Below are 20,430 nucleotides of genomic sequence, written 5' to 3' on the forward strand. Positions count from 1 at the left end.
CCAGAAGCCTTTGACAACTTTGCCCTGTCAGTACATGCTTTAGTAGGCATGCTCCGGTCTTTAGAGGGTGAAAATGGCTACAAATTGTGATGTGGCTCTCATGTTGATAGGCTGCTGAGAAAACTACCGGCCAGCTATCGTGATGGGTTTGTTGAGTACGGTCTAAGTTATGGCATACTGAGAACTGGAACTGACAAAACATGCACACTGCCAGACTTCTCCTCATGGCTGCAAGTAAAATCACAAGCCAAGCGTATATCCAGTAGAGTAGCTGACATGTTTCAGGACCAGACCAAGCAAGATAAGAAAGGCAAGAGGATGCAAGGACACCCCTCTACTGTGTACTACAATGCAGATAGCTGAGCCAGTAAAGTGTGTCCTCCAGCTCCAGGTCAGAGTACCAGTTCCCCCAATTCTAAAGCCAGGATGAAGCCTTACTGCCCATACTGCAACACCCGTGAGCATTACCTCAGTCTGTGCCCCAAATTCAAGATATTGTCTACAAGTCAGATTACAGAGTGGATTAAGGACAAAGGCTGCTGGCACTGTGGCAGGAATCATGCACCTGAAGCATGCACTCTGAAGAAGCCCTGTAAAGTCTGCAAGCAGCAACACCTCACCCTGCTGCATGCAGTTTGTCAACAGGAGCCCAAAAAGGTCTTGATGGTCAGTGCCACTCCAGACACCATCCTCAGACCGTCCTCAGAGAGTCATGTTAAAGGTGGTGAAGGTCCATCTGCACAATGCTGAGCTCTTCAGCTAACTAAGGAGCCAGAGATACTTCCATTGAGAACTGTCTGTCATGATGTGATCCACCTAATGGGAGCCTCAGTCTCTTTTGAAATCTCTCCAGCACATGATCCTGAGGCCAGATATAAAATCCATCATGCATTCACAGTGGAAGAACTGGGCCTTTCAGAACACAGCTATCCAGTCAAAGCACTCACGCAGAAATACACGCACCTGCAGGGACTACCACTCTCACCGGTAGACAGAGTATGTCCATTGGTGCTCATTGGCTCTAATTTCCCCCATCTGTTTGTCCCTACACAACCAGTGAGTTTGGTCCTCCTGGGGGTCCACTAGCGGTCTGTACTCCCCTTGGATGGGCACTGCAGGAGCCAGCTCATCTTCCTGCTGAGGAGCAACAGTGTCTCTTCACCATATCTCCAGCTTCTGACCTTATCCAGCATGTGGAAAGGCTGTGGAAAATCGACATACTGCCCTATGCCAACGTGAAAACTGCTATACATTCTAAGGAAGACCAGCAAGCTCTTGAACTACTAGAACAGTGCACTACTAAGATGGATGTGGATGGTGTGAAAAGATATGCAACACCTCTCCTCCATCGCAAAAATAGCCCCATCCTCCAGGCACTCTCGGCGCTGCTCCCTCAGCTACGGAGCACAGAGTGTAGGACAGCCAAAGATATGGAGCAGGTGGAGACCTACTGCTAAGAAGCACAGAAACTGGAGCTGGCAGGGTATGTCAAACAACTGTCCCCTGAGACTGTCGATTCTTTCAGTGAGTTGTGGTATCTACCACATCATGTAGTACATCACAATGACAAGGCTAGGCTTGTATTCAACTGCTCATACCAATATGATGGGCAGACCCTCAATGGCCAACTACTGTCTGGTCCAATCCTGGGGCCTTCACTGCTTGGTGTCCTCCTCCACTTCCGAGAACACACAGTGGCCATAAGTGGTGATATCAAGGTGATGTTTCACCAAATTCACCTACTTCCAGAGGACAAACCCCTACTTCGCTTCCTTTTGCAGGCAATGAAGAAGGAGGAGGAGCTGAGTGTGTATGAGTGGCAGGTCCTGCCATTTGGAACAACATGCAGTCCTTGTTGCGCCACATATGTGTTCCAGAGGCACGTAAAGGACAACAGCCAGGGCAATGAAGACATCCTAGACACTGTCAAGAGAGTCTTTTATGTCAATAATTGTTTGCACAGCATCACAAATGCCGACAAAGCTAGGAACCTCATTAACCGAACGCGGGAGTTGCTATCCACAGGAGGTTTTGAGATAAGGCAGTGGGCTATCAATATTCCATCAACTGTAGAGCACCTCCCTGTGGAAGCCAGAGCCGCCAGCACAGAACTGTGGCTTTCCCAACATAGCCAGGACCCAGAAGAACCAGCTTTAGGTCTCCACTGGAACTGCCTTATATGACCCACTGGGGTATCTTATACCATACTCAACATGAGCTAAAATCCTTGTCCAAGACAGAAAGCAGGAGTTGGCTGGGATGAGCAGATCCAACCCAAGTCATTACTGGATAGATGGAGACAGTGGGAGGATGCATTGGTGGACCTACCCCACGTGGAGATGCCAAGGTGCTACATCCCGCCAAGTGCAGACAAAGGCAGGGTCAAAAGGGAGGCTCATATCTTTTGTGATGCCTCTGAAAGGGCCTACGGTGCAGTTGGCTACCTACGGACGCAGGATTGCCATGGCAACATCCATGTGGCCTTCGTGATGGCAAGGTCAAGGGTTAGCCTAACTATGTGCAGCTCTTGCAGGAGCACAGTTAGCCAAAGTGCTGTGTACAGAGCTTTCTCTTCCTCCCAGTGATATAAACACTATGGACCGACTCAACAACAGTTTTGACATGGCTCAGATCCAATTCGTGCCGCTATAAGGTCTTTGTTGGTACTCGGGCTGCTGAAATACAAGATCTTACTGAAGAGGCAAACCAAAGATATGTCAACACCACAGATAACCAAGCTGACGACCTTACTTGGATAGATAGAAGCAGCCAAAGAAGAAGAGCAGGATGAGTTAAGGAAAGCTGTGTTCTGAAGGGAGCACCACCTGCAGCAGTCCGAACACAATGTCCATGTCCAACATTGACAGCTGGGATGATCTCATTAAGGCCAACCACCAGTTCCTCCAGAGGGTGGCCAATAGCCACGAGAAACCTGCCATGACTGCTGCAGATGCTTTAGCTGCAAAGCTGCATCTCCTCAAACAAGCTCAAGATGACAGTTTCTCAGAAAAAGTGCAGGTTCTAGCTACTGGTAAGCCCATCTCCAAGCAAAGTTGCTTATACACCCTTGCTCCTGAATATGATTCTGCCGTTGGACTGATAAGAGTTGGAGGACGACTCTGGAGAGCAGAAGGTCTGGATCCAGATGCTATGCACCCTATAATCCTAGATCCGAAACACCATGTGACCATTATCCTAATCAAAGAACACAACAACAAGCTGCTACATTCTGGCCCTGAACGAGTGTTCAGTAAGATAAGAAGGACATATCGGATTCTGAGAGGAACAGAGTCAGTCAAGCGACACCAGTACAGCTGTGGAGAGTGCCAGAGGTTCTCTCTGACTGAGGAACAAACTTTCGAGGAGGAGTAGCTGGCAGGACAAAGTATTGAGTTCCGGTTTAACCCTCTAGGTTCACCACATTTTGGGGGTACCTGGGAGTGAGAAATAAAATCCGTGAAGACAGCTCTCCAGGTGGTGCTGGGTAACCAAACAGTCACTGAGATAGTTTTGCAGACTGTGCCGCTAGAAGTGGAGGGAATTCAATGCAAAGCCCCTCGGATACATCTCTTCTGATGTTGCAGACCCCAACCCAGTCACACCAAACCTGCTGCTTCTGAGATGTCGTGATGCATCAATCCCCCAAGCAAACTACACATCCAGTGATCTACTCAGAAGACGGCAATGACGACATAGCCAGATTCTTGCAGACCACTTCTGGTCCAACTTTGTTCATCACTATCTGCCTGACCTCCAGAAGCGATAGAAATGGCAGAGGGACACTGACAACTTAACCACTGGGCAAGTTGTGATCGTGGTTGATTCTCAACTACCCCGGGGCCAGTGGCTTATTGGCAGGGTAGTCAAGACCTGTCCAGGTGTGGATGAGGTGAAGATCAAAGGACAGACGTAACTTCTGCCTGTTGCTCGACTTGTAAGACTGCCAGCATTGGAAGATGATGAGACTTAACAAAGTATTGTGTAGTCTTCCCTTCCTGAAGTACAAATTTAATGCTTAAATTTGGGTTGGGTGTGTAGGAAAGTCTGGTTTCTGTATCTATTATTGTACCTGTTTTCAGGCCCCCTTTCCAATTGTGAGTTTTCTGAGTTTGTTCCTAGTGCACTTGCTGTAGTTGATAATGTCATACTTTCTTAAGACAAAATTTGTTGTTATTCTGCACATTTTTCCCTGGGTGAGCAGTAGTGGATTTCTGTTGTGTGCGTTCATGCACAAATAAACTCACACATATACATTCTAATCCACATCCAATCCAAAACTAATGCCCGCTCATCCATTCCCAGTATTTACCCAATGAGTGATCATTAAAATTTATTTGGATTTGGATTTATTTGGATTGAACTCTCCATGCCCTACTCTCTGATCGGAGTCCCTGTCTTAAGGAGCTATCAAGCCAACACCCCCGAGATACTATCTCTAACACTCTAACATACAACATCCTCTATCATCAACTATTATCCACTGTTATAACACTTTTCACCCATTGCTCTTTAAAATCAAAGGCCTTTTGCTAAAAATGATATATTCTTCACTTACAATCTCTACCGGTGCAATGCTCCTCACCAGCTGCTGAAGCAGTGTGGCTTCGCAGTACGGAAACTTCCTGATGCAGTCCCGAATGAACTTCTCCTGGTACTGTGGGAAGCCGTCACAGTCTCTCCCCCTCAACAGGCTTGGGCCCAGCAGCAAAAAAGCAAGGCATTAAAAAATGTCATTAATTTTGACTTTGATTACAGTACAGATTTTGATGCTCCAGGAGTTTTCCCTTAGCATGACCAAACTCAAAGTTAATCATATTTACTGAGCACATTTATGCGCTACATACTGTAGGATCCATTTTTTCATTTTTCTTCTGTGCCCCTATTACTCTGAATAATCCTCAGAAAAGTTTTCAAAGGAGCTATTTCTTTGGTCGAAAGCAGTTCCAATGAAGATCTTTGGCAGTGTTTTCTGCAGGTTACCCAGAATAACAAGGACATTGTTTTTGGAAAGACAAGTTGCTGTAGAAATGTAATTTTTCATTACTGTGAGCACCACAAACTTATTTCCATTCACATGCATTGCATCGTAGTGGAATGAGGTGGGGTGGTAAACTCTCAGAAACAGATATCTTAAAACCTGGCCAAATGAAACCAAACTATCTTCATGGAGAGATACCACTAGAGGAAAGTGAAAAATCCAATACTTTCATGTTCGACTTTTGATTTTTAGGGCCCTAATTTGTTATTGTTACATTTGTCTACCTTGTCTTTAATTGAGCTGCAAAGAGGAACTTCTGTTGCTATGTGACAGACAATAAAGCTTATTGAACCTTGAATCTTGAATTTTTTAAAACTTGACACAAGCACAATCTCTTGGTGCAAGTGCACATGAGTGTGATCAACTAATTTTTGTAATTTTCATGACCATTGGCAGTAGTGTCATCCAGGCACAGTGAAGTGCAATGTAGAAGAGAGGCTGAATCATTTATGCTGCTGCTTTCAGGCATTTAATCAACTAAAAGGAACAAATATTACATTTTACAAATTGTTGTGAAAATTGATTTTTCAACAAAATCCAGTCCCTGGATTATTCTCAGAGTCAGATGCAAAGATATCAGTCAATTTCAGCTTAGTTTAGCATGACAATGCATGTAAATTAAACTGATGTTATGCCTCTCATCTGACTTTGGATTTGATAGTTACCTTTCTTAATATGTCTGAAAGTTTAATTTAAAGGCCCAATCTGTGATCCAAATGTAAACAAAAGGTCAAAACAGCACTGGAACCTGCTGTCACACTCAAATTGACTGACTGAATAACACTGGAATTAGGCATCTCCTAAGATACATGTAAACGTCTCTGTGATAGTTATTCACAGAAGGACGTTATGAGTAACTTTAGGTTGCAGAGGCTTGCATATGAGCCAACACATTGACCTTCCAACAATGCATCATGCACACCTGCTTATCAACCAAGTTGATTGGTTGATACAATCCCTCTCAAGATGTGCGTCCAAAAGAGAGACAAAAACAAATGTGAATGCACTACACACAAGCTTAATAGAAACAGCCACATGTTCCCCTGCATGCAGTCCAGAGAAGCATAAATCCAGCTTTACTTTTAATTAATGCAATAACACTAGACACCAATTAAATCTGAGTTATTAATGCTGTTAAAGTGGTACTTCAGTGTTGCACATCCATAATACTAGGGGACTTACACAAGACAGATAAAACAAATGGTTAAAATTGAGCAGCAGAGGCAGGAATATAGTTTTACTCCCTAGTATGGGTGTGAGTTTTCAAAACACAGGGTCATTTCCATAATTGCCACTTCATAACATTATTCATTAGACCCTCCCTGCTTGGCAAACACACATCTTTCAAACTTAATGCCCCCTAACACACACAACACAAGCTTTACTTTAAAAAATGCGTCTCGAAACCTAAACTGACATTACCCCAATGACATCACTCACATCACATGACATCATCAGACGTGTTTTCTCACTTCTCAACAATGCTCCCCCAGAGCTACATGAAAGCAGTGCCCATGCCTAAAGGCCTCACCTCTTGACAAGTGCGTCCAGCTTGTCATCCCGTTTCTGTAGGAAGGCCAGACATTTCTGTAGCACGCAGCTTATGTAGTGCATCTTCATGGCCAGGACCTCATTCATGTCTTGCTGTTTCACACACTGCTCACAAAGCAGGTCCATCACCTGATAACACTTCTCCAGAGCTGCCACGTCCACCAGCACAGGGTTCTCCTTCACCAGCATGACTATCTGACAGATTGGACAGTAAGTTGGACAAACATTTCTGAGCAGAGCTGTTCTAGGGACAGAAATAATCTCTTGTTTATTGAGACAGGGAATATGTACAGGACATAAGTAATTCCATTGTACATTGTTTTTCATAGTTTATGCATAGTGTGCTGTTAACACCACATTGCTTACACGTGGCACACTGATGCTAATAGTAAAAGAAACCAGACACTAATCCCTTATCCTCTGGAAAGGAGCCCATTTAATGTCAAATAGAATGTCAAATAATGGGCAAAGAGTTTTATCAGTTCCCTCAGTTGGTGCTACTAAGTTTAGTTTAATATATAGCATGAGCAAGGGTACCATAAATATATTTAACATATAGGCAATCAATAACGTGACAAAATATGGACGACCTGGCAACCTAACCTAAAACAAGAGTCTAAAGCCATGCTCACAACTCTGTGATGCTGTACTCAAGCTAGCGGGCACTGACTATGTTAGTGGGTAGTGTTAATCATGTCCACCATCTTAGCATGTTAGCATGATAAAATTTGCTTATTAACACCTAAGTACAGCTGAGGGTGAAAGGAATGATGTTAGTTTTGTAGGTATTTGGTCATAAACCAAAGTATTGGGCAAACTAGGAAATTATGACCTGATGATGACACAGACTGAAAAGCTACAGGGATCAAAGGCACCAAAGATTCAGTTTTGTTCTGGTTTAGCTGTAAGAATCTCTGTGCCATCTAAGATTTTACATCTTCAGTGCAGCTCATAACCCAGGCATAGCTGCATATCATCTGCATAACAATGGTAGGAGATATTGTGTTTTCTAAAAAAGATGAAGACGGTCAAGACGATGGAGAGAATGAAAGCAGCAGAGGGATCTAAATAATAAAATAGTGTACAAGAACAAATCATTAATCACCCTCAGGAGAGTGGACTCTGTGTGCTATGATGCAACCTAAAACTTGACTAATATTTGTCCAGGATGCTGAATATGTCCAAGAAGGTGGTCATGGGGTGTATAACTATATGTTATCATTAAGAAAATGGGACATCATACACCCTCGCTCAGGCAACTCAGCCAAGGTTAATCAGACCCTGGCTTGACCCAGGAACATTGGCCAACGGATCACTCCTCCTTATCCAAAACCATCTGGAGGCCCACTCTTCAGCCTCCATTGTGGACTTGGTGGCTTCCCTTTTTGCAGTCCCAGTGATGCCCAGTAGAGAGTAGACCTTGCACGGTGAGTCCAAAGCCTCCACACCCAACTTCAATAGGCTCACAGCAAGCCCTCCAGCCTCTCCTCCTGCACTGATCCATCAGCTCCTGGTACTTGGACCACTTCCACTCATTTGCCTCTTCCATATGGTCCACCCAGGGAACTGTCAGCTCTATAAAGAGCACCTGCATTGAAGAGGCTGATGATAGCACCACATCTGGCCTCAACAAAGTTGTTGTAGTGTGGTCCGGGAAATTGAGCTGCCTCTCCAAGTCAATTCACAGCTCCCAGTCCAATGTAGGGGTGAGCAGACCAGCTGCTGATCTGGGCTGTGACTGTAGACACAGCCGCAGATGTGCTTATTGTTGGCTGCGGCTTTGGAGATGGCCTCTGCAACTGTCTTCAGCACCTGGTCATGTCGCCAGTAGTAGCGGCCCTCCTCCAGGGTTGTTGGGCAGCTGCTGAGGATGTGTTTGAGTGAACCTTTTCCTGGGTACAGAGGACATGCTGGAAAATCACTCTTGCCCCAGACATGGAGATTTGCTGTGCTAGGTAGGACATCATACACAGCTTGGACCATGAACTTGATCTGATGGGGTTCTGACAGCCAGATATCAGTCCAGGATATTTTCCTCCAGTGCACCTCTCACCTTTTCCATGCTCCCTGCTGCCACATGCCCACCATGCTGCTGGTCCGTTCCTCCTTGACACCTGCCTGCACTTCCTCCAGGACTAGATGGTGTCTGTTCTTGCCATGGGCCCTATCATAGCGAGGTTGTAAGATGGCTCCCAACACTGCCCATCCTGTTGCCACTGGGCCCACCAAAGCCCTGTGTCTCAACAGAGATTCTGTCCGCATGCTGACGCCACTCTAAAGTCCCTGGAGTCCCAGTCGAGCATTCCTACTCTTGTGCGAGAAACCCTGAACTCCTTGTTGAGACTGCTGACAGTGAGTTGCTCCTCCCATACAGTGCTGCACCGCTTAGGCTGCGCGGCAGACCCAGGCACCTGTGGAGGTAGCTACTCTTCCTCTCCAGGGTCTCCACTGTTGACAGGGTTACCTCTTACACCACAAGAGGCCAGAGGACTCGAGGTAAGATTCCATGTTTGTAAATACAAGCCTTGAACCTGCCAGGTAAATGAGACTTACCTGGCACCACTACTAATGTGGTGAGCCAAGTCTCAAGCTCCTTGATGGTTACTTGCAGAGAAATCTGATTTCCATCCAAAATCACAGCTTTAACATGACTGTATTGCCTGTCTTTCAGTTTGTGATTCTTTTTCTTTGGGATACTCAGTTTTACTGAGCTTGATCTAGTTGGGCTGCGCATGTGGCCAGAACAAAGGGCCAGGTCTGTATGTCCACACAGATGCCTGACCCCAGGCCTTCATGAAGCCGCCACTGCTGTCACTGTCACTGAAGACCAGTGAAAAGAGTGCCAACTTAGTCAACGAGAATCCGAAATGGACTTCAGCTCCCAGCAGGCTTAGCAAACTCGCAATTATGTGTAATGTCTGGCTTGCTCAAACTCTTGTCTCCCATTGGATGAGACCCACTAATAACCCACAAATGGTGGTGCTTGGATTCCCCCTTAGTGGTTGGAGCATCACACCCCTCTAGGAGTAATTCATTAAGCCTAATCACCTTTCCTTCCCCTTTTTCTCTTTTCCGTTTTTAATTTTCTTTCTTACATTGTGTTATCAGAAATGACCAAAGAGCAGTAAATGATTGTGCTAAGGTTAATGCCTTGAAGTATGATGTTTGATATGTAAAGTTCCGAAGTGTAGCTAGACTACTCAGAAGTCCCCTGCCCAAATGTTACCTCAGTTGACTGCCCAGATACCAAAGCCCTTCATTCTATGACCTGTGTGAACTGTTTCACCCCTTTTTTTTCTCAGGAATGTATGGACTGTGCGAAACCCTCGAATTACTCCCAATTCACAGAACTGTTTGGCCCTTGGGTTGCTCTAAAGACTGTAGCCAGCATTCCATTCTTCAGACCAAAAGAAGGAATGTTGAGCAATGCACGTGGCCAGAATAAAGGGCCAGGTCTGCGTGTCCACACAGCAGCCTGACCCCAGACCTTCCTGGGTCTCTCACTGCCTAAAACCAGTGAAAGCAAACTCGAACCTACGTGTGACATCTGGCTTGCTCAATCTCTTGTCTCCCATTGGACAAGACCAACCGATAACCCTCAAGGGGTCCTGTGACATCACTGAGGATATAAAGTTGACAGCTGAGCAGAAATCAATGCTTTTTGTGTGGCTCGTGTGAAGGCCTGCAATCTCTCCTCGCTGGTCGAGCTTTAGATTTCTTTGTGTTCATCCCAAACGTAATTCCTGGATCTGAAGAAAGACTGCTGTGCAACCCATTAAGAGGGTTATATTTGGGCAGTAATAGGTTATTAATAGTGGGTTGATTGCTAATAGTTTGTGATACCACGGACTGCATATTATTGCTGCTATAGTATTATTGCTGCTGCTGTTGGTTTTGGTTGTGTTTATCACACTAAACTCATTGTAGTGCTTGTCCAACTGCTTGGACTGTTTTGTGTTAGCTTGCCATTGTGTGTGTCACTTCTCTGTGGAAAAAAAGCAAGTGCCACTTTCTCCTCACAATCACTGAGATCTTTTGTTCTTTGGTGCTGTCACCCTCTTTTCTCTACTAACCCCACCTGCATTTACACACACACAGACACACACACACACACTACTCTGCAGTCAGAAATGTGTTGCAGAGCAACCAAGATGCTCAGCATTGTTTGACACCATTTTGGTGATCAGAGGCATGTGGCTGATGGTTTTCGCCATTTAATCACAGCCCCTGCTTAAATCTCAAGGTCAACCCCATTGACCAGAACTCTAGTATTACGTAACCCCACGTGGTTCACGCCCACCATCTTGTCTGGAACTCTCGCATGCCTTGACCCCATGTGGTTCACGTCTGCCATCTTGTTCCTCCTCCTTTGTCTTTCACATGCCCCCCTGCACATGCACTCTCTCTCTCACACACACATACACACACACACATTAATCAAAATTAATATTTTTTTATTATTAATAATATTTTTTGGAAAATATTTTTTTTCATATTTGATTTCTCTAGCACTCGCCACGCATATGTGCAGTGTCATTTGTGAAGGCAATTCACATTCAAAGCTCCAGTGTGGGCTAGTAAGGTTGTTGTGGTTTTGCCCCAGAGTTAATAGTTTTTAGATCCCTAACATTCACATAGCTGTTACTCACCAGAAGTGGTGAAGCCATCTTATTGACATGCAAATAGGACAGGTTGCAGGGTAGAGTAATTAGCGTAACACTCACAAGCCACAGGCTGAGGCCTTTCACCTGTGCATTTTTGTCAGCAGTGTGGCCAATCACAACTTATCAGACCCACTGGATATTGCACATTTACCTCAAGGACAATGAGTCGCCTGAACACCCACATGACCGGAGCTGAAGCTCCTCAGGGAACAGACGACCTAGCCCTGCAAGATGTGGTCTCCATCCTCCTCCACTTCTCCACAGAGAAGGACAACCTTGACAGAAAGGCTGGTTGACATGACTCAACCAGCTGAATGGGAAGAAAGAGTGCCCCCTCACAGAAATGCTGGGCCAAATGTTCCTTCTGCAACACTGCAGAACTCAGCTTCAAGCCGTGGAGGAACAAGAGCAGTATGCCCAGCTGCAGTGCAGCTACCATGCTGTGCAGAGCAACAAAATGAGCCAGCACCAAGAAGCACAGGACTCCCACACTGAGGTGGATGTATGCAACAGGATATCGAAATCCTGCATGCACGGGTCCAGGAAACCCAACCAAGCACAGAGGGCTGCCGCAAAACGGTCCAGGCCTGTCAGGTAAGTACAACTGCCAACACAGCCACACAAGGGACTCACAGCACAGCCGCGGGCCTCAAAGAAATTCACCCTCTAGACTCCCTCTGCCACAAAGAGCCAGCCGAGTTGGACGAGGCCACTCAGTTGCGCCTGGAACTTTGGGCCACACGGGTAAGGGGAGCGACCATGCGTCGGAGGTATGAAGTCACCCAATTAAATGAGCTGGCCACTCCAGCTAACCAAGAAACCTGCACTAGGAGCCCAGCAGTCCCCAGTAGTGTAGTATTTGACCTCATCCTCCTTGATAGCTACCAAGAACCTCCATTGGCTCACATAGCGGACACAGGGGCCCGCAGTGCACCCCAATCCATCCTTAGTCATAACACTCTGCGTTACAATAGAACTCTGTTCTAATAGCTTTGCAGATATTGCTAGAGCGATGCTCACCCTCAGCAAGCCGCTACAAATCAAAACCTGCAATGTAAGCATCACAAGCTAGATGCAGAATAAGTCGCCCATCACACAACGTGTGTGTGTTGACATAACCTTTCAAGAGATGTCTCTTGTGCATCCCATCAACATCTGTATCCTTGATACAGAGCCATTACTCATTGGCCAGAACCTACTGGACCAACTGGCCCCACTCATTGACTGCCACTGTGGACATATTTGGGCTCAGGTTGACACCCCAAAGCCACTTGGTCCGGAGAGCACCCCGCTAGTCTCAGACAGACAAGTTGCCATCATTCAGGAGTCCAGAGACCCCTTGTCACAGCTCATGCCTCTTCAAGAGCCTGATCTTGGCTCTGATCCTTCCATGCTGCTCGTGATCTCATGCTGCCGGCTGGCAGCCAAACTTCCTTTTGTGACCACAGGTATTTCCTTTGCTTGCTGAAAAATGTGAATTCAGCAGTGCACAGCCCCTGTGTGGTCAGAGGCATAAACCTTAATGATATCTCAGTCCCAGATGCACTCCTAGCTCTCTAGTCTGAGAAATCCACTATCAGTCAAGACCTGTACAATGACCTGTGTCAGTGCAGTTCTCCTCAATTCTTCACGCAGCAAATTCACTGCCTTCTTTCCACGGGGTCACCGCAAACCTTTATCAGAGCGATTTGGGTATGCATCCTCTCTGGATTGGAAGGTAACAAGTCATCCACTTTATGAGCGTTGTCCCTTAAGTCCACCCCTCTTTCTGGGGGTGGACCTTCTTGTCAGGCTCAGTGCCCAGCTGGAAACAGTCAACCAGGTTCTGTGGTCCCAGGCTGGCACCAAAAATGATTCCCTGACCGTAGAACCTGAACACGTCGTCAGGTCAGACCATTCCCCAGGCATGTCTAGTAGCCAGCGAAGTTGATGTGGTTATTCCTGCATAAACAGCAGACATCCCCATCTGCCTCATGTTCCTTAGGGGACAGAAGATGCCTGGTTCACAGGCATTTTTCCAACCTTTGCCCTGCTTCTAGGAACTCAACCTGACAGTTTGCGGCATGCCCCTGCTTGAATTGAATAATCGTTCAGCTGTTGTTTCGAATTCTGATTCACATCCCAATTCAGGTGACAGTGCAGTGACAGTGCTAGGGATGTTGACTGACAGCTCAGTTCATGACTTCAAGCTGACCGTGCCTGTCATAGGAGAACTGCCTCCATCCCTAGCCAGAGATGACAGTCTTTACAATGTCCTTATCATCTTACTGACCAAAATGATCACCATCACCCACCACAAAACGCTGCAGAGTAAAGCAATCTGGAGCGCTGTTCTGGGTCCCAAAGGTGACATGGTTTTGTATGCTTTTGTGACTCAGCCAGAAGGCCTCAGGTGCTGACGGGACCCAGTCACCACCAGAGGGACTCTACCGTGGCTTTGAGACTGAGATCGAATCAGCAGCTCACAAAAGTAGCACTGAGGATGGAAGATGAGAGAGACATGCTTCAGAAATGCTGCTCTTCTCTAGAGACTCACATGATTGCGGAGTCACCGACCTCCATATCGTTCACATTTCTACTGACCCAAACGTGCTATCAACATTTGTATTCCAGTAAATTATCCCACTGGCTGCATACAAATTGATCCAAAGGATTCTTGACCAGTTGCTGCAGAAGCAGATCATCAGGGATTGCAACTCGACATACAACTTGCCGATCTGGCTGGTGTTAAAGCTGAACAGCAAATGGCGCCTCACCGTCGGCTACCACCCACTGAATAAGCAGGTCCCACTTTCCCACTGGCCCATGATCCACTTGGATCAGGAAACTGGCTAAGGTGAAAGGGGCCCACTTCTTTTCAACTGTGGACATAGCCAATGGTTTGTGGACAATGAGAGTTGACCCAGATGACCAGTAAAAACTCACCTTCTCTTTCGGCAACCGCCAGTACACCTGGAACCATTGTCTATTTGGATGCACAAAATCCCCAGCCAAGTTCAACATCTTCCTCCACTCGACATAACAGTAGTGTCTTTGAGGATTTTCCCTATTTGGAAGTCACCTGCCCAGATGTCACTGCCCAGACACCAAAGCCCTGCATTCTATAACCTGTGTGAAATCTTTTGCCCCTGTTTTTCTCAGGACTGTGTGAAACCCTCAAATTACCCAATTCACAGAACTGTTTGGCCCTTGGGTTGCTCTAAAGACTGTGGCCAGCACTCCACTCTTCGGACCAAAAGGGGGAATGTTGAGCCATGCACGTGACCAGGTGTGTGTGTCCACACAGCAGCCTGACCTCAGACCTTCATGGGGCTCTCATTGCCTAATACCAGTGAAAGCAAATTTGCACTTACGTGTGACATCCAGCCTGCTCAAACTCTCATTTCCCATTGGATGAGACCCACCAATAACCCACAAGGGTTTCTGTGATGTCACTGAGGATATAACGTTGACAGCTGAGCAGAAGTCAATGCTTTTTGTGTGGCTTGTGTCAAGGCCTACAGTCTCTCCTTACTGGTCAAGCTTGTGTTCATCTCGAACATAATTCCCAGATCCGAAGAAAGACTGCTGTGCGACCCAGTAAGAGGGTTATGTTTGGGCAGTAAAAGGTCATTAATAGAGTGTTATTTTAAGCTTAATTACTAATTGTTTGTGATACCATGGACTGTGCGTCCAGTTGTGCTACTGTGAATGCTTTTGAAGTATTATTGCTGCTGCTGTTGGTTTTGGTTGTGTGTATCACGCAAAACTGATTTTGGTGCATGTCCAACTGCTTGGACTGTTTTGTGTTAGCTTACCATCATGTGTGAGACTGTTGGTTGCCGTTAGTTGAAGTCAGACCATGGCCCATGAATAAGGACAATAGCACGCTATGTCTCTGTGGAAATAAGCAAGCGCCACTTTCTCCTCATGATTGCTGAGATCTTTCTTCTTTGGTGCTTTCACCCTCTTTTCTCTACTAACCTCACCTGCATGTACACACACACGCATGTTTTGATGGTCACACACACATGCTTCTCTGCAGTCAGACATGTGTTGCTAAGCAACAGAGACGCTCAGCATTGTTTGACATCATTTTGGTGATCAGAGGTGCCTGGCTGACTGGCATGTGCAATTTAATCACAGTCCCTGTTTAAATCTCGCGGTCAACCCTGTTTACCAGAACTCTCGTGTGATGTAACCCACATGGTTCAGCCTGCCACCTTGTCCGGAACTCTCATGTGACTTGACCACACCTGGTTCACATCGACCATCTTGTTCCTCCTCCTTCCTCTCTGACATCCCCCCTGCACACATACTCACACATACACACATACACACACACACATATACACACATCTCTACTAGTGCTGTATGTTATTTTGCTGTTTAATACCACCAGGTAAGAGCTCAAATTCAAACCCTCACTGTTCATCCTATAATGTTAATATCCCTCAGATGTTGACATTCTTGGATGAATGACCTCAGAGTGGTGACCATCATCATCATCATCATCATCATCAATAATTATCTTTGATAATTATTAATATATATATTTATCTTTGATAATTATTAATGATTAATAACCATACTTGCTCCTAACTGAGTCCCAACAGTCTTTACGGTAACTTGACAAATGTTATAGCAGTGGGGATTCTATGTGGTGTGGCTCTTCTGCTCTCATGTTAGTCCAATAAACTACCAGTCACATCTTGCCAGGAACTGTAGGAAGTGACTAGGGCTGCAACTAATGATTATTAGTTGCATTTGTCAGCAAATGTTTGTTTGTTTTTTTTTGGTAATAAAATAACTAAATCCATCATTTGATTATGAAAATAGTTGCCAAATATTTTTTTGTCAATCAACTACTTGATTAATCATTGCAGCTCTACAAATGATCTCCCTAAGTAAACTCCATAAAAGTTGAAATTAAAACTACCTCCACTGTTCTCATCACTTGTTTATGAAACCTTACTGCTGACAACGAATAACCTTCTAGCACATAAGTTAAGATGTTTGTTGGATGGTTTGTAATCTCATAATGAACATTGCAGCCTCTAGGGATTGCTAGCAAAACCCTGCTTCACACTGACACATGCACACACACTCACATAGTGGGACACACAACCACAGTCAGGAGAAAATAAAATAGGGATGTTCCTATGAAGCAACAGGCCAGTGCAACTGGGAGTGGGCATGCTCATTAGCAGGCCTCACCTTGACTGGGTTGAGGTTGGTTGTCATGATGATCTTGTGCAGTGGTCCTGCCAACCCAGGGGGCAGTTTGGGCTCCCTCTCCAGCCCCTGTGGTCTGGTGTAGTAGTCCAGCCTCACCCGCGAAAAGAAGTTGTTGATTACTGTTACACAGTCATGCTGGCCTGGAAGAATGTACAGGTGGAGATGTAATCAGCCTTACAGTCACCAGTAACTAGCAGTACAGTCTTTGCCTGTCTCACCTACAAAAGCTGCCATCTGAGCAGCAGTGCGACCCACAGAGTTCACCAAGTCTGTCTCTGCTCCTGCGTCCAGCATCATAGAGGTGATGTCCGTCTTCCCTGGAGGAAATGGAATCAGTGGTTTAATAGTAAGAAAAACAGCACAGGGTGCATCAACAAATATTAAACTAAAATGAGAGTTAATCTTAGTTTTGTTAAACCAGGATCAAATTCATGAAAAAGCAACTTTACAGTAGCTGCAACAAACTCGAGTAACACACACTGTGGTACCTGATAGGCCGGCAAACATTAGAGCGGTGTATCCATATTCATGCTGGTTGCAGTTGACATCCGCCCCATGCTGAAGCAGCAGACGACACATATCTGCCTTGCCCTTATAGGCTGCATGCATCAGTGGAGTCATGCCATACTAAAGAGACAAAAGGGAGAGGGAGAGAAAATATTCAATTAGGAGTGAGTTAATATGTATGCTGATGAACCTGGAAAAATCAGGTCACAATTTAACTTGCAGTAAATGTCAGTTTCAATAAACTGCCAGCTTGAGCATCCAAAATGTGGCAAATAATAATGTCTTAATATGCAATAATGTGTCCTAGGTGAATTGAAAATCAAGAGAGACATATTTTCCCCCCAAGTCAGGGTTAGTTCACAGGAATAGTTCAATGTTTTGTAAAGTATGTCCATTCTCTCTCTTTCTGAGTTAGAGATGAGAAGATTGATATCAAAGTCATGTCTATGTCAGGACAAGGTAGTCTCACTTTAGCATAAAGGACAGAATCACAGGGCAGAGCTAGGCATTGTCCAGTGTTCAAAAGTACAACTTCCAACACCTCCAAAGCTCACTAATTAATACAATGTATCTTGTTTGTTTAGAGACACGTGTACTGTACTGGGGAGATGGATAAACAGTTGTTCAGAAAAAAAGTAAATGTTTTTCCCAAAATGTTGAACTATTCCTTTAAATTTCTTTATATGACTGTATTTGCAGGCAAGCCTTTCAGAATAGTAGACCCTGATTGGCAAACACCAAACAAGATAAACCTGCTGAGTGGACACTCATTTGCTGAGTGGACCTTTCAGTAAATGAAGCAAACTGCTCTCTTAGAGGAGCCAATCAAGAGTTCAGTTTTGATGCATAGTTAGGGACTGGGGGAGGGTTATGCATTTAGGTGTTTTGCTAAAGGTAGTGTAATCAGAATTTTTTTTTTTGGTGGATATTTTAATTTTTTGTCAACATGGATTTGTGTTTTGTTTTGTATTTTCATTCTTCCCTTGTGAAATTAATGGTAAAAAAACAGAAGAAAAATCAGATTTATTATTTGGAATCCAGGATGGGGTGACAAAAATTGTGCACCTTCAGCCTCTCAGCAACAACACAAATGCCTGCCTGTGCCTGGTTTATTCATGCAGAGACCGTGGTAATGACTGTGCATTTAGTAGTTCTTGGTTTAAAAACAAAGAGTGGCTGGAATAGTTGGTAAATAGGAAAAACCATTTTCTCATGTTTGCCATAAACTTGGTGATTTTTAATTTCCCCTCTATATTTGTTGGCTATTTGAAAACTGTTGTTCCATTAACTTATTAAGAAATGAAGTACACCATCTTAAATTTTCAATTAATAGTAATAACCCTTGGGAAGGTCCCCCCTCCACATCCTAATAATTTTTGTACAGACCCTTGGGGCGGCTCTGGCTCAGGTAGTAGAGTGGGTTGTCCACTAATTGGAAGATCGGTGGTTCAATTCCCGGCTCCTCCAGTCCGCATATCAATGTGTCCATGGGCAAGATACTTAACCCTGAATTGCTCCTGATGGCTGAACCATCAGTGTGTAAATGTGTATGAATGATTAGATTTCCTCTGATGGGCAGGTTGGGACCTTGCATGGTAGCCCCTGTACCATTCAGCATATGAATGTGTGTAAATGGGTGAATGTGATTCATGGTGTATATGCGCTTTTAGTGGTCGGAAGACAAGTACAGTCCATTACCATCTACCTTAGTTATTTACTTATTATTTAGACTTTTTAAAAATGAAGATGAAAGTCATTTGCATCATAAATTTTCCTAAATTTCTTGAATCTTGCCTTACATCACAAACTGTTGTTATATGATGACTGTGAGGGATGTTATGTGAAGCACCTGATTCTGACAGAGAGGCTGCCTGAAGAAGTCTGTGAGCTACATGTAGTGGTGTGTTGCTATTATCAAACACCTTCGAGGGCTGAATCTGCCTCTCATGAGTCGTATCCATATGTCTCCATCACAATGGATAACATATGTTACAGTGCCATAACTGTTGCATTATGAGTGGGGGGTAACACATTTTGTAACAGGAGCTTCAGGTAATTCAATATCACTTTGAGCACCACAAACCAATTGCCACTGAGCTCCACTGTATCAGCAAATTAAATTCAAAGAAAATACTTTTTTGTGGCAGTTTCTCAGTCTTGGGATCAGGGCCACATACAGGGTCACTTCATAAGCACATAGGGTCCAGGAGGATATATATCCACAGTGTAGATGTTTTTAGATAAAAATGGCTTTTCATTATTTCCATTTAGGAAATCCTGGTCTTGAAAATAATTTAGAAATGTAAATGATACTCAGTTTACAGGACAACACTCTAATTGCTAAGATCATGAAGATTTGGGGATGTAAAAATAAGGATACAATAAAGAAATAGTTGAAAAACCGAGAGTTTCTTTAAATATTGATGTCAGTGTAATTATATTGATATATTGATTTTAAACCTAAATACATAAATTATTTTGCCATGAAAGTTCATTTTCTAGCTTGGAACCAGTATTTTGAAAAGAAACCTCTTAAACTTACTTTCTTCTTTTTTAAAAAATTGAAAGCTCCAGAAAAAGGTAATGTAGTAGATCTTGAGTTTAAAATACTTTATAAACGTTTATAAACTTCCACAACAACTGTCATTTAAAAGGAATATGTCAACTATTTTCATACCTCATCCAGACAGTTGACTCGTACTTTGTTGCTACTGAGCAGCTGGGTAGCTTCATGTACATCTCCTGCAGAACAAAATTATTACAGCAAAAATCAGATCAAACATCAGTACAGTTCATGTGAATTTGGTAATGTTTTATCTTCCAGGTCTGTAATTTCTGAATAATTCTCTAATAATTTCCTGAGAAGTTTCCAAGAAAGAACTATACAATCTGGTACTAATTATGGGGAAATAACTCCATTTAAACTTAAATGAATATTGACTCATTATTATTTTAATATTAGAAACTTTAGTCATATATGTTTCATTGCATGCTTGTCTGTAGACAAATGTTGCATGTTCAGCTGACCTGCTCAGCATTTACTAACAGACTCCCTTGGTTATATAGACAATTGATTAACCACAGTATATCAATTGAACAGTGTCTATTTTTCCTATAATCACTGCCGAATTACATCGTCTTTCAGAAAACATCAAAGTTATTTAAAAGTTATTTAGAAATGACATACACATAAAATACGATTACAATGATTTTGTTGTACAACATGTTGCTGTGGCCTCCCAATACTCCCTTTTCTTTTCTAATCTACCGCTGATGTTTGACAGTTACCAGACAACCAAAGCCTTATTGCAGACAGCTTAACAGTTATATTACTGGTTTTAAGCAATGTCTATAAAATTATCTAAATCTTAAAATGGTCCAGCATATGGAATTAAATGTACAGGTATGCACCATGTTTGATTTAATTTAAGTTTTAAGTTTGAGTTAATTCAA

General features: G+C 44.1%; 1 protein-coding gene across 1 annotated transcript in view; it reads right to left on the bottom strand.

Annotated features, from left to right (window-relative positions):
• The window catches only part of LOC122969929 (ankyrin repeat and MYND domain-containing protein 2-like), a 28,380-nt gene that overhangs the window by 7,865 nt on the left and 85 nt on the right, over nt 1-20,430 (bottom strand). The window contains exons 2-7 of the mRNA XM_044335967.1: nt 19,655-19,719; nt 16,959-17,097; nt 16,689-16,787; nt 16,450-16,610; nt 6,570-6,784; nt 4,556-4,691 (exon numbers count right to left, since the gene is read on the bottom strand). Of these exons, the coding sequence (XP_044191902.1) occupies nt 4,556-4,691; nt 6,570-6,784; nt 16,450-16,610; nt 16,689-16,787; nt 16,959-17,097; nt 19,655-19,719 (815 nt within the window). The remainder of the gene's footprint in view (nt 1-4,555; nt 4,692-6,569; nt 6,785-16,449; nt 16,611-16,688; nt 16,788-16,958; nt 17,098-19,654; nt 19,720-20,430) is intronic.

The sequence above is a fragment of the Thunnus albacares genome, chromosome 19, assembly GCF_914725855.1.
Source record: "Thunnus albacares chromosome 19, fThuAlb1.1, whole genome shotgun sequence".
NCBI classification, from domain to species: Eukaryota; Metazoa; Chordata; class Actinopteri; order Scombriformes; family Scombridae; genus Thunnus; species Thunnus albacares.